The sequence below is a fragment of the Camelina sativa genome, chromosome 9 (genome assembly GCF_000633955.1).
Source record: "Camelina sativa cultivar DH55 chromosome 9, Cs, whole genome shotgun sequence".
Taxonomy (NCBI): Eukaryota; Viridiplantae; Streptophyta; class Magnoliopsida; order Brassicales; family Brassicaceae; genus Camelina; species Camelina sativa.
Window position 1 is genome coordinate 19,939,633 of NC_025693.1, and position 12,178 is coordinate 19,951,810.

The 12,178-nt window shown below is 30.6% G+C and overlaps 1 protein-coding gene across 4 annotated transcripts; it reads left to right on the forward strand.

Moving 5' to 3' along the window:
• LOC104711450 (serine/arginine-rich splicing factor SR34A) lies at window positions 1,428-5,131 on the forward strand. Of its 4 annotated transcripts, XM_010428150.2 has the most exons (14): window positions 1,441-1,531; window positions 2,155-2,437; window positions 2,592-2,712; window positions 2,825-2,890; window positions 2,978-3,052; window positions 3,153-3,294; window positions 3,385-3,431; window positions 3,515-3,572; window positions 3,730-3,779; window positions 3,863-3,919; window positions 4,210-4,358; window positions 4,449-4,529; window positions 4,642-4,690; window positions 4,795-5,131. In XM_010428150.2, exons 3-14 carry the CDS (start codon window positions 2,626-2,628, stop codon window positions 4,813-4,815), a joined length of 882 nt encoding a protein of 293 aa, XP_010426452.1. In that variant the 5' UTR covers window positions 1,441-1,531; window positions 2,155-2,437; window positions 2,592-2,625; the 3' UTR covers window positions 4,816-5,131. The 4 variants fall into 4 exon arrangements, with proteins under 4 accessions (XP_010426451.1, XP_010426453.1, XP_010426454.1 ...); XM_010428149.1 differs by lacking the exon at window positions 2,155-2,437 and having other exon boundaries at window positions 1,428-1,531; XM_010428151.1 differs by lacking the exon at window positions 2,155-2,437 and having other exon boundaries at window positions 1,428-1,531; window positions 4,461-4,529.

A 12,178-nucleotide genomic window follows, 5' to 3' on the forward strand; every position in this document is an offset into this window, starting at 1 on the left:
CCTAAGTAACGTACATCTCTTCAGTGAACACTTCATGCAACCACGAGAACCGACGGCTACGTATGATTGTCCACAATATTTTTATTTATTTATATATTGACTTATTAGACACTTTGTTAAGGTTTAAGAGTATAAAAAAATATAAAACTAAAGACTTTATATTTTAAATTCAAGATTAAAAGCCAAATAATTTTTAGCAAAAATATCTAAATTCTACTTGAATATAATTAGTTTGTATAATAGAACTTTTGGTTTTTGTTTTTTAGAAATCATTTATAAACTCATTCACGACAAAAAAATAAAAATAACATATTGTGGACAATCATACGTCAATGTTTGTATGTAGTGATCAACTATGCATCTCTAACTTAGACACATGTAGGAAAATAAATATCCACAAAAGAAGTACAAAATGTGTTCAACACTTCCATGACAAACGGGCTGTTTAGTATAGGCGAGGCATGCAAAATATATATCCGAGATTGAATTGGATCACCACAACATTGAATCTTTCATACTCCTCGATAAAGGTTAGTCTTTAATGACAGATTTGATGTGAGAGCGATATGAGATCTCTGCGAAAACCAAAGCTAAATTTCTGATCGATTCTGGAGAAGACCTAACCAACACTTCGTTGATTAGGTCATGAGGAAGACGTTCGATGTTTCGTAGTAGTGGATTCATAGTTTTTGTAGGAAATTTTTTCAAATTTATTTTCTTTTGTCGATTTTTTAAATAACTGATGTTATTTTTAACTTAAAAAACTAATAGCAACAAAAAAAACTAAGCTACTAAATCCGATCGGATTATCCAATTTGTACTGATTTTTAAACTTAACAATTTTTTTTTCTATTCACCGCTTATTTAAAAATAATATTCATTACAACCAAATATTAAAAATGGTCGGTTGGCGTTTTTTAGTATTTGCTTTTATAATATATTTTTGCAACAACTCACCTTAAAAATAATAATTTTTGGTCAGCTAACTTTCATTAATTAAGCCCAAAATAAAGAGAGTTACAAGATGAAAACGGAGTCCAACAAACTAAAGCCCAATCATAAATTTAATAATCTAATACAAAATACAGCAAAACACAAATAAGTCTAGAAAATGACACATATTGGACATGTGTTGATTTACAAAGTTGGGGTGGAAAAAACGACTGAGTTACACCACCTTCCACCGGAGACTCAGCTCCGATCAGATCTAATAATTCCGGTTGTAAAATAACTTATGTTATTTGTTTTATACAGTATATAACTTAGTGATTTTGTTTGACCAAAAGAGAAAGAAACAAAAACTTAGAGGTTCTATTGGTAAACAAATTGCTTAAAGAGGGACCGAAAAATAAATAACAAAAGAATTGAATGGATCGACATAAGGGTATTTCCGGTAATTCAATTAAGTTGAAAGACGATAATAAAATGATAAAAATGAACAAACCCTAGTTTAAACTTTCACGGCCGACCTATCTGTTTAGTTCGTTCGTGTGACCAACATCTTCTCCGGCGCTATAGCGACGATTCTCCGGTACGAAGTCATTCACCTCTCTCTCTCTCTCTCCTCTCTCGTTATCTTTCTCTCTATCCTCTCTCTGAATTTTGGTTTCTGTGTGTTCTGCTTTTGTCTTTCTTGTTTTCGTCGCACTTGTATGGATACAGAACAATCTGGGATTTGGACTTGTAGATGTTCAATTTTGTTGAGAATTCTTGTTTGGTCTGTGTACATGTTCTACACTCTTGTATTTAAAGCTTTTATCTTTAATGTTCTTGAGTTGTTTAAAGTGATTTGATTCAATTGAGGCGTCTTCGTTATGCTAAGAGATGTTTATCTTCTTACTTCGCACATTCTTTTGATCATAATTCTTAGAACGATTTCGTTTCAGTTACGAAATTGTTCTTAGTTAACTTCGCATTAACTATGAATTGGGAGTTTTTCTATCTTCTACATTGGTATAGGTTCCATGTTTCTTGTTTGATTTTTCTATGTCTTGAGGAGGAAAGAGTTTAACTTGCGTTGTAAAAATTAAGTAAACAGTAGAATTTTGTGCTGTGTGTTTGTGCGGTATGAATGTTTTGAGTTAGGAAGCTGAACAAGGTAGATGCATGAGTCTATGTTACATGATGTCATGACACATGCTTTCTTTATGATAGATGGCAAGCGCTTGGAACATGAGCATTGCAATGGTTCATAGGGATATAGAGAGGGAATGGGGGAGATCAAATGTGGAGTTGTTTCTTTTTGTTTTTTTTTTTATTGTTATTGGAGATTCTTGCTCTCTTTGGGAACCAGTTTAGTCATCATGGGACGTTCTGGAGAGAATATATATTTCAAATTTTATAATAGCTTTTGGAGCACATTGGAGAGCAAATAAGCATTTGGAGCTTGTGGAGCAACTGCTCTGACCAAGGATTGCTCTCACTTGGTTTGCTTCATGTATTTTTTGGTCTTACCACGCTTTTTTTATAAAATCATCATCTCATCTTGATGCTAAGGCTATATGGAAAGCTGTCTGAGTGGAGATTCTTTGTCTATAGCAGTATAGCTTTGGTCCTTTACTTATCTGTTTCCTTTTTATTCACATGTGCAGTAACCTCTTTGGTTTATTTTAACCTTTGCAAACAATGAGTGGGCGATTTTCTCGGTCAATCTATGTTGGTAACTTGCCTGGTGACATTAGAGAACATGAGATTGACGATCTGTTTTACAAGGTCAGTTTTTAGTTATTTGTTTGACTCCATTATCGATATTATATTATCCCTATAAGATAAAATGAAGATTCTGGAGCATCTTTTGTGTTTACCTTAATGCTCGTGTTTGCAGTATGGCCGCATAGTGGATATTGAGCTGAAGGTTCCACCTCGTCCTCCATGTTATTGCTTTGTTGAGGTAAGCTTATTCGCTTAACGTACATTTTCCTAACTAAATTTACAAGATATAGTTTCACTCAACCAAGCTTTGTTGAACGTTTTGTAGTTTGAGCATTCTCGGGATGCTGAAGATGCCATCAAGGGACGTGATGGCTATAATTTTGATGGCTGTCGCTTGAGGGTAATCAGACATTCATTACATCCTTGCTATCTTTCAGCTGACAGGAGTGGTTTGGTGTTTCTATTCATTAGTCCATAGTTTATAATCAGAACTTATGCAGGTTGAGCTTGCCCATGGTGGCCGAGGACAGTCTTCAAGTGATCGTCGTGGTGGCTATGGTGGTGGAGGAGGCTATGGTGGTGGAGGTGGGGGTGGTGGTGGATCTGCTCGGTTTGGCGTCTCACGACACTCAGAATTCCGAGGTTTGTGTAATTTCCTATGAGAAGATGGTATGGATTAAAAGTTTGGTTTTATATTTGCTTTTTCTAATCCTTGGATGTCTTATTTTACAGTTATCGTGCGTGGGCTCCCATCATCTGCTTCATGGCAAGATTTGAAGGTTTGATGACACTTCATGTTTTTACTGTACCATATTGGCTTCTACTTCCTAGTCTTAGTTTTCGTGTAAAACCTTCATTTCAGGATCATATGCGGAAAGCTGGTGATGTGTGCTTTGCTGAGGTCACTCGAGACAGTAATGGTGCGTTTACAGTTTCTTATGCCCAATTAAGTATATAAATGGCATACTATCTTAGCAATATCTTACGTTTTTCAGCTTGAAGCAGCATTTTTGTTTGGGATATATTTTATAGTTGTGTCTTTTTCTTGCACATGACTATCTTTAATAATATGATCAGGAACTTATGGTGTTGTCGACTACACCAATTATGATGACATGAAGTATGCTGTAAGTTGAACTATGTTCTTCTCTCTTGCTGAATAGCACACTATGATTTATGTTGTTTCTGAGATTCGAAGTTGTGATTTCAGATAAGGAAACTTGATGACACAGAGTTCAGAAACCCCTGGGCTAAAGCTTATATCCGGGTACCATTTCTCTCTGCAGTCTTTTTTTCTTTGCTCCTTTGTCATTTTACTTATATGATTATATCCGACACTTGACATGGTCAGATTTGATGTGTGGTAGTAAATATATGCTTCTATATTGAAATGAGTAGTGAGAAATGGAGATACTTTTAACTAGATGGAAAAGATGAATATTAGAAATTACGTTTTTAGGGTTTTAGGTATCTCAAGTCTCTAAACAGTATACTTTGGTAGATGCTTCATTCTCTCCCCTCCCGTTTATGTTATGTCTGTCTTCGGCTCATATTCAGGTTAGGAAATATGAAAGCTCCCAATCAAGAAGCCCAAGTAGAAGCAGGAGCAGAAGCCGAAGCCGAAGTCGTGGCCGTGGCCATAGCCGTAGTCGCAGCCGTGGTAGCCGCAGCCTTAGCGGTAGCAAGAGCCCAAGGAAGGATTTGAGGTGCTATGTTTGTTATCACTGAACCTTATATATCTCCCATTTTCAACAACTAAAAAGTTGGAGTTTTGTGTTTATGAATCTTTATCGCTGTAAATCACCAAGACGATCCCTTTCCAGGTCGATATCAAAATCTAGATCACCATCTCCTGACAGGAAAAAGAGTCCCCCCAGGCAAGTTCTCTCCTTTTGTTTTTGGTGTTTGCTCCTTCACCGTGTTGGTATTTTTTTGTCTTTCTTTTATTTCTCCTGTGATTAAGTGTGGTTTTTTTTTTTTCCAATTTAGGGCAATGTCGAGATCTAAGTCCAGGTCCCCATCAAAATCTCCTCCCAAGGTATAATAAATAAGCTGCATTTTAGCATAGTTTTCGGGAAATATGCCAAGTTATAGGCTAAAGACCAAAGAAACCAAGATTTAAAAATTGTTTTTGTTTCTCAGGTTCGTGAAGGCAGTGAGTGATTTATTAGGCGGTGAAAATGGCCAGAAGAAAAGACTGCTTAAATTCTCAAGTCAAGATCCAATCTGTGACATTGTTGTTTTTGCTGTTTTTGGATAATTGACTTCTTCTTCTCCTTGTGTTTCTTTGCTTTCAAATCTTCTTTGCACTACTCTCTTTCTCTCTTTTATGTTATGGATGATTCCGTGAAAATCACCATACCTCTTGAACTTTGTATGATTAGACTTGTTCGTGTCCTTTACCATTTTAATGTCGTAGCGACCCCAGATTAGATTTCTTATGATATTTATGAAATATTTGACTGATTTATTTGATAAATGGCATCCAGTTAGCAATGTTAAAAGTCTTATGAATTCCTCAGCATTTCCGTAAGCTTAGATTTGTGGCATGGTCTATAGAGGTGCAAATCTGTTGACCCATAACATGTTCAATGGCTTGGATTCCAATTTTTTACCATTAGCATGAGGCTGTTCAGTTTCACCTCTACTGGTCTGAGACTGGTCATCCCGACAATGTTTGATATTGTTTTCCTCGACTAGGTTCTTCCAAAAACGTTGATATCCCTTGACTATTTCTATTGATCGGCATTGTCTAGAATCAACAACTCGTGAACATGATAATCGAGTTAGGATGAAGTGCACATTATCCACCATTGCTTATGCTGATATAGCTAAATAAGAGGTTACAACGTGAAGAGTAGTGCTGGGCACGGGACGGGTACCCTTGAATTTTCTCCGACTCTTTACTCGTCCCGACCCTAACGGGTAACAGAAAAAATTTACTCATACTCGACCCTTAAATAACGGGTACCCGGAAAAATGGGTACCCGGTAAAAAATAGTTGACCCTTTATTCGTCCCGACCCTTTATTATTACCCGGAAAACGAGTACCCGATAAAAAAATGTTAATAATCGCAATAATAATTTTATCTTTTGAAATTCAAAAAATGAAAAATTCATAAATTTATGCAATATATAGTTCCAAAATTATAAAATTACGAATTTTGAAAATAAAAATAATATATTAATTCAGTTAGGCTAAGTTGAACTTAGGTTTTAACTCTAACTCTATAATTAATAATAAATAATAATAATAATAATACAAAATATTAACGGTTATTTACGGGTCGGGTAGCAAAACGGGTAAAAGGCCGAGTAACGGGACGGGTATTGAAAACTAAACTAATACCCTATACTCGTCCCTTACTCACGGGTAATATAAATATAATACCCTTTACTCGACCCTAAAGCTGCGGGTACCCTTTTTTTTGGGACAGGTACGAGCCGAGTAACGGGTCGAGTAGGGTAACGGGTATTAGTGCCCAGGCCTAGTGAAGAGGTTAGGTATAATGTAAACATTTTAGCAAATATCTAATATATTAAAGGAGAAGTCGAGAGAGCTCACAGCCAATCTCACAAAAATTGACCTTATTTGCCCTTAATGAAAAATACCCTTAAAAATATTTTGAAGAAGATTTTACACTCTATTTAGGTTGCTGAAATGCACCACATTCATCATCAGACTTAAGATTACTAATTTACCATTAATGAGATTCAAAACTGGACCTTTTTACCCTTTTCTAAATTTTATTTAAAAAAAAAAAAAATCGAAAATTAAAAAAAAAAACGAATTTTGTTTTACAAAATCCGAAATCTAATATATTTACACAATATCTCTTTTTAAAAAAATGAAAGATAAATATTAGAATATATTACGAATATTTGTTTAAAGAAATTTTCTATTTTTTAAAAATTTAAAATGGTAAAGTTAATTATGACGATTTTCCTTCTAAGCTATATATATATAGAGGCTCACCCAAAATAGTAGAAGTCGGATTCATTAAGCTAAACATATATTTTGAGAGTATAATATTTTTTTGTATTATTTTGGTTCTAATGAATCAACTTTACTATTGTGTGATTTAGATTTTTTTTTTTCATGTTGATGTACTATCCATATGCTTTGGTGCTTTGCATGATTAATTTTTATGCTGCTATAATTTTTAATTATTATGTTGAATCATATCAAAAGTTTTACTCATTTTGTACTGTTTGGCTGTGTTTTAGGTGTACCTGCTATGGACCATGGATGTTTTTTTGTATATCAAAAACAAGATTGGACGAACAAGTTGATGAAGCAAGCAAAAAATCAAATCGGTAAAGTGTTTTTATTAATTGTAATATTTATTTTTTTATAGTGGTGATTGTTATTCAATTTTATTCTCTTGGTTAAACATGATCATATTTTTATTCCATGATTTTTTTATTCTACAAGAAAATGAGCAAAGACAACTTTTGAAAATTTTATATGATTCATTGGATACTAATTTTTCTGCTTTTTTTTGTTGTAGTGGTTGTTTGGAAAGCAAGATCAAGCAATCATAGACTTTGTCTATGGATTCTCCATCTTTAAAAAATATAGGTTGTATTATTTTCTATATTTTGTTTTGTAGTTTAGTAATTTGAAATAAAATTTTATATGTAACCTAATACATATCTTTTTTGTTTCAGTTGAATTCATGGATGATCATTGATCATAATTGTGGATCTACAAAACTGGATATAATAAAATTCAGGTATTAATTTTTGCTAATTTGAATCTTTATTTTTCTAAATAATATTGTTGCTAATGTTTTTTTGTAATAATTATAGTTGCAGAAAATTATGGTGGATTCTGTTCATAACAAATTTAGGGTAATTTTCTAAAAACTTGGATTTTTTTCTATTTACAAATAGATTTAAATTATAATTCTATTTATATGTAACCTATTACATATATTTTTTGTTTCAGTTGAATTCATGGATGATCATTGATCATAATTATGGATCTACAAAATTGAATATAATGAAATTTAGATATTAATTTTTGCTAACCGAATCCTTAATTTTTTAAAATAATATTGTTGCTAATATTTTTTTGTAATGATTATAGTTGCACAAAAATTATGGTAGATTCTATTCATAAAAAATTATGGTAATTTTTCTAAAAACTTTGATTTCTTTCTATTTACAAATAAGCTAAATATTTTTTTATGACTAATATTTAAATAAATATTTGTGACTAATATTTCTTCATAAATATTTGTGACTAATATTCCTTCTTCCTCTTAAATTGATAGAAAGAAGAAGGAAGGAATATTAATTGGATTCGGGACTTTATATCTCGGAGATTTTTCAAGAAGGAAAGAGATTAAGGAAGATTAGGAAGAGTTTTTTTAACAATTTACTATTATTGTTTATTTGAAATTGATTTAGACGGATAAATAATATATTATAAATAGTAAATTTTCATATTTTTAATAAAAAATCAGAAATCTAAATTTTATGTCTCATTTAAAATTTAAAAGTAATAGAAAATAAATACTAGAATATATTACAAATATTTCCTTGAGAATATCTCTGTTTTAAAAATTAGTAAATTTCTACAGACCTTTTGTTTCACTTTTAAAATTATTTTTCTTTTAAAAACGAAAATTAGAAGAAAAAAAACATAAATCAAATATTCATATCCAATTTAATTTTTTTTAAAAAAGTGGAAATAAATACTTAAATCTTTTGTAAATATTTGTTTCAAGAAATTTTATATTTTCTAAAATGTTAAATTTCTGTAGATAATTATGACGGTTTGATTTGGATAGAAGGAATTGAAAATCTTGGGAGGATATACTAAAAATATCCATTTAATTTGATGATATGATACAATCTTTTGTGATATCGACAAAATGTCATAGGGTTGATGTAAATCTCCGGAAAAGCTATGTTATTCCGGCTGGATACTCTATCACCAAAAGGAGGAACAAAGATTCTAAATAAGACAAAAGGTCCTGACAATTAAAATGTATATATATTGAAAATATAAATGAGTAATTTTAACAAATTATTTTTCTTTCACTTTTAAAAATAAACTGTTTAAAAAACGTATTATTATTTTTAAAACAAAAATTAGAAAATCTCAAAAATAAAATAATCGAATCCCATTTTAAATTATTAAAAATGGAAAATAAATACTATTTTTGAAGATTAAATTATAGCTTCTCTTTTAGTTAATTCTTTTCCATTTACATTTTTGTTGGAATCCTTTTTAGCCTTATAATTAATTTACTTTTTGGTTTGTTAAATTAGTTGAACTATTATATATTTGCCCACACAAATTTATAAAAGAATTGAATTAGTAATATATATTTGACCACAAAAAAGTTTAGACAATAATTCTTTTTAAAAAAGTTTTTTCCCGCACAAGTCAAATTGTTATTTGGTTAATTGAATGTAATTTATTTTTCGCAAAACAAAATTATAAATAAGTGTTTAACTTTACTGTTGTAGGTCTAATGTTGACACATGCTCAGATAGAAAATATATGTTTAACTAAAATAGAATTGATGCTGCGATCGAATGGAACGTCTCTTACGGCGTTTGAGAAAATGCCTAAACCAGATAATAGTATGATAAACACATGTGTAAATAGGCTTATCGCAGATGAGAGAATATATAAACCTCATAAACAACAGGAATTGTACAATGAGTTGTTACCTATGCTAACTGAGGAGCAAAGACGTGTTTATGAAGAAATCATTCACTCTGTGAATCACGACAAATGTGGTATGTTTTATGTTTATGGATTTGGTGGTACTGGAAAACTTTCTTGTGGACTATTCTTGGTGCTGATATAAGGTCTAAAGGTAATATTGTTATGAATGCTGCTTCAAGTGGTATAGCTGCTTTGCTTTTGGAAGGTGGTAGAGCGGCTCATTCAAGATTTGGTATTCCAATCAATCTTAATGAATATTCTGTGTGTACTATCGATGCCGAATTGGATCTTGCTGACTTAATTAGAGAAGCAAAACTCATAATATGGATATTGAAGTAATAATTTTAAGAAATACTAATATTAAAAACATATCTAAAATTCCATCTTTATTTTTTTATTTACAGGTGAGGAGAGACGATATCTTAGGTCTGATAGTATTGAAACGTCAGATAAAAATGCTCATGATAATATGATCTACACTCAGGAATTTCTAAACAGTATACAAGTTTCTGGATTGTCAAGCCATGTTTTAACGTTGAAAATAGGAGCATCTTCATGTTGCTAAGGAATATAGATCCTAAGGGAGGTTTGTGTAACGATACAAGGTTAATTATTACTCAGATGGCCAATCATGTAATCGAAGCAAGAATCGTGACAGGAAAAAAGATCAGTGGTAGAGTACTTATCCCTAGGATGTATGTTAGTCCACCTGATGCAAAGTTTCCCTTTCGTATGAGGCAACGCCAGTTTTCTGTTACTGTGGCGTTTGCAATTACTATAAACAAAAGTCAAGGTCATACGCTAGAACAACGATTGTTTCTACCAAAACCGGTTTTCACACATGGACAGCTTTATGTTGTCTTCTCTCGAGTCACAATCAGAAAAGAATTCAAGGTGTTACTTACAGATAAAGATGGAAAATGCCAGAATAAAACAGTTAATGTTGTTTTTAAAGAGGTATTTGAGACTGTATAATGATGGTTTGTAGTTGGATAATTGTTTTGGATATTTAGACTTGAATTATATTTCTTCTCTTAAATATAGTGATTTTTAATATTTTTAACACTACCTCTATTTTATAGTCAGATATAGACTTTCACATTGGAGAAAACCATTTTCTAATTTAGACTTATTCTATATTATAAAATAATAGATGAATACACTGTAGATGGTCTAAGAACATATTATTTAAAATTTTCACATGATTATATTTTATTTGGTTTCAACAATGTTGTTTGAAAACATATAATTGTTAGCTGTATCATAAAGTGTATATATAATTTTACATCATATCTATTAACTACAAACTTTACCTTTAACCTGTAATTATATATACTAGGATTTCAGCCCATACGTTATCGTATGGGAAAATGAAAATTTAAAATGACTAACTTTATGGTAATTCTTTAACTGTATAGTATAAAAATCATAAATAATGACTAAGATTAATCAACCAAATAGTTAAATAAAATATTTGTTGTATATATAAAATGAAAAATCGATTCAGTGAAAATAAGAGAATAGGGTTAAACATATATAAATCTAAGTTTACTGAATCATACTCAGATAATCAATTTTGAAAGATATTCACATTAAAAAAAAATCATTATTCTATCAAAATTTATAAAAAATAATAAGAGAATCAGGGAGAAAGAGCTATAGCTGCAACAAACTAAATTGACTAAAAATATAAATTTATTAAAAATTAGAAATCACAATTAATTACCTAAATTAATACTTGGAAGAGATGATCAATACAGGTAGATGGAAAACGACACCAAATAAAAGTTAGATGAATAAATCATAAATAAAACAATTCAAAATTTTTTAACAAAGATGAGTGAATCAATGTTGATTAATAAATTGAAAGAAAATAATACTTATAATTTTTAAATTTGGAGGTGTTAAACAATACTCAAAGAACAAAAACTCTTTTCAAGGTCCATAATATATATATGTCCATAATAAATGTGAACACTAAAAGTTGTGAATACAGCAAAGAAACACAATTGTTGGATCAAAATATTACAACATTTAATATTATTAATAAATCTAAACATCTAGATGAGATAATAAAAATAATCTTATCCCTTATATTTAAATTGACACCTAAAAGTGAGTTTGCTATAATATATAAACATATAAATCTATGAAAAATTAATAATCACAATCAATTACCTAGATTAATAATTGAAAGAGATGATTGATGCATGAATAAATGGAAAACAACATCAAACAAAAGTTAGATGAATGAATCAATAAATAAAACAATCCAAATTTTAACAAAGATGAGTCAATCATGTTGATTAATAAATTAAAAGAAAATACTACTCATAATTTTTAAAACTTGGAGGTGTGAAATATACTCAAAGAACAAAAACTCTTTTCAAAGTCCATAAAAATTTGTATATATATAAAAACAAAAAATGTGTGAAAACAAAGAGGTGTGAAACAAAAATGTGTAAAACAAAAAGATGCGAAAACTAACAAGTGCAAAGATTGAAAGCTAGGGTACGAGGAAGAAACACAATTATTGGATTAAAACATTGCAACTTTATATAAACAAAAAGATGTAAAACAAAAAGGTGTGAAACCTAACGGGTGCCAACATGGAAAGCTGGGGATGCGACGAAGAAACACAATTATTGGATCAAAACTTTGCAACTTTTGAGATTATTAACAAAGAGTGAGATAATTAATGATATTCAAAGAGCAAAAACTTTTTTTAAAGTCCATAAAAATCTGTATATATATAAAGACATATATATAAAAACAAAAATGTATGAAAAATAAGAGGTGTGAAACAAAAAGGTGCAAAAACTAACAAGTGCAAACATT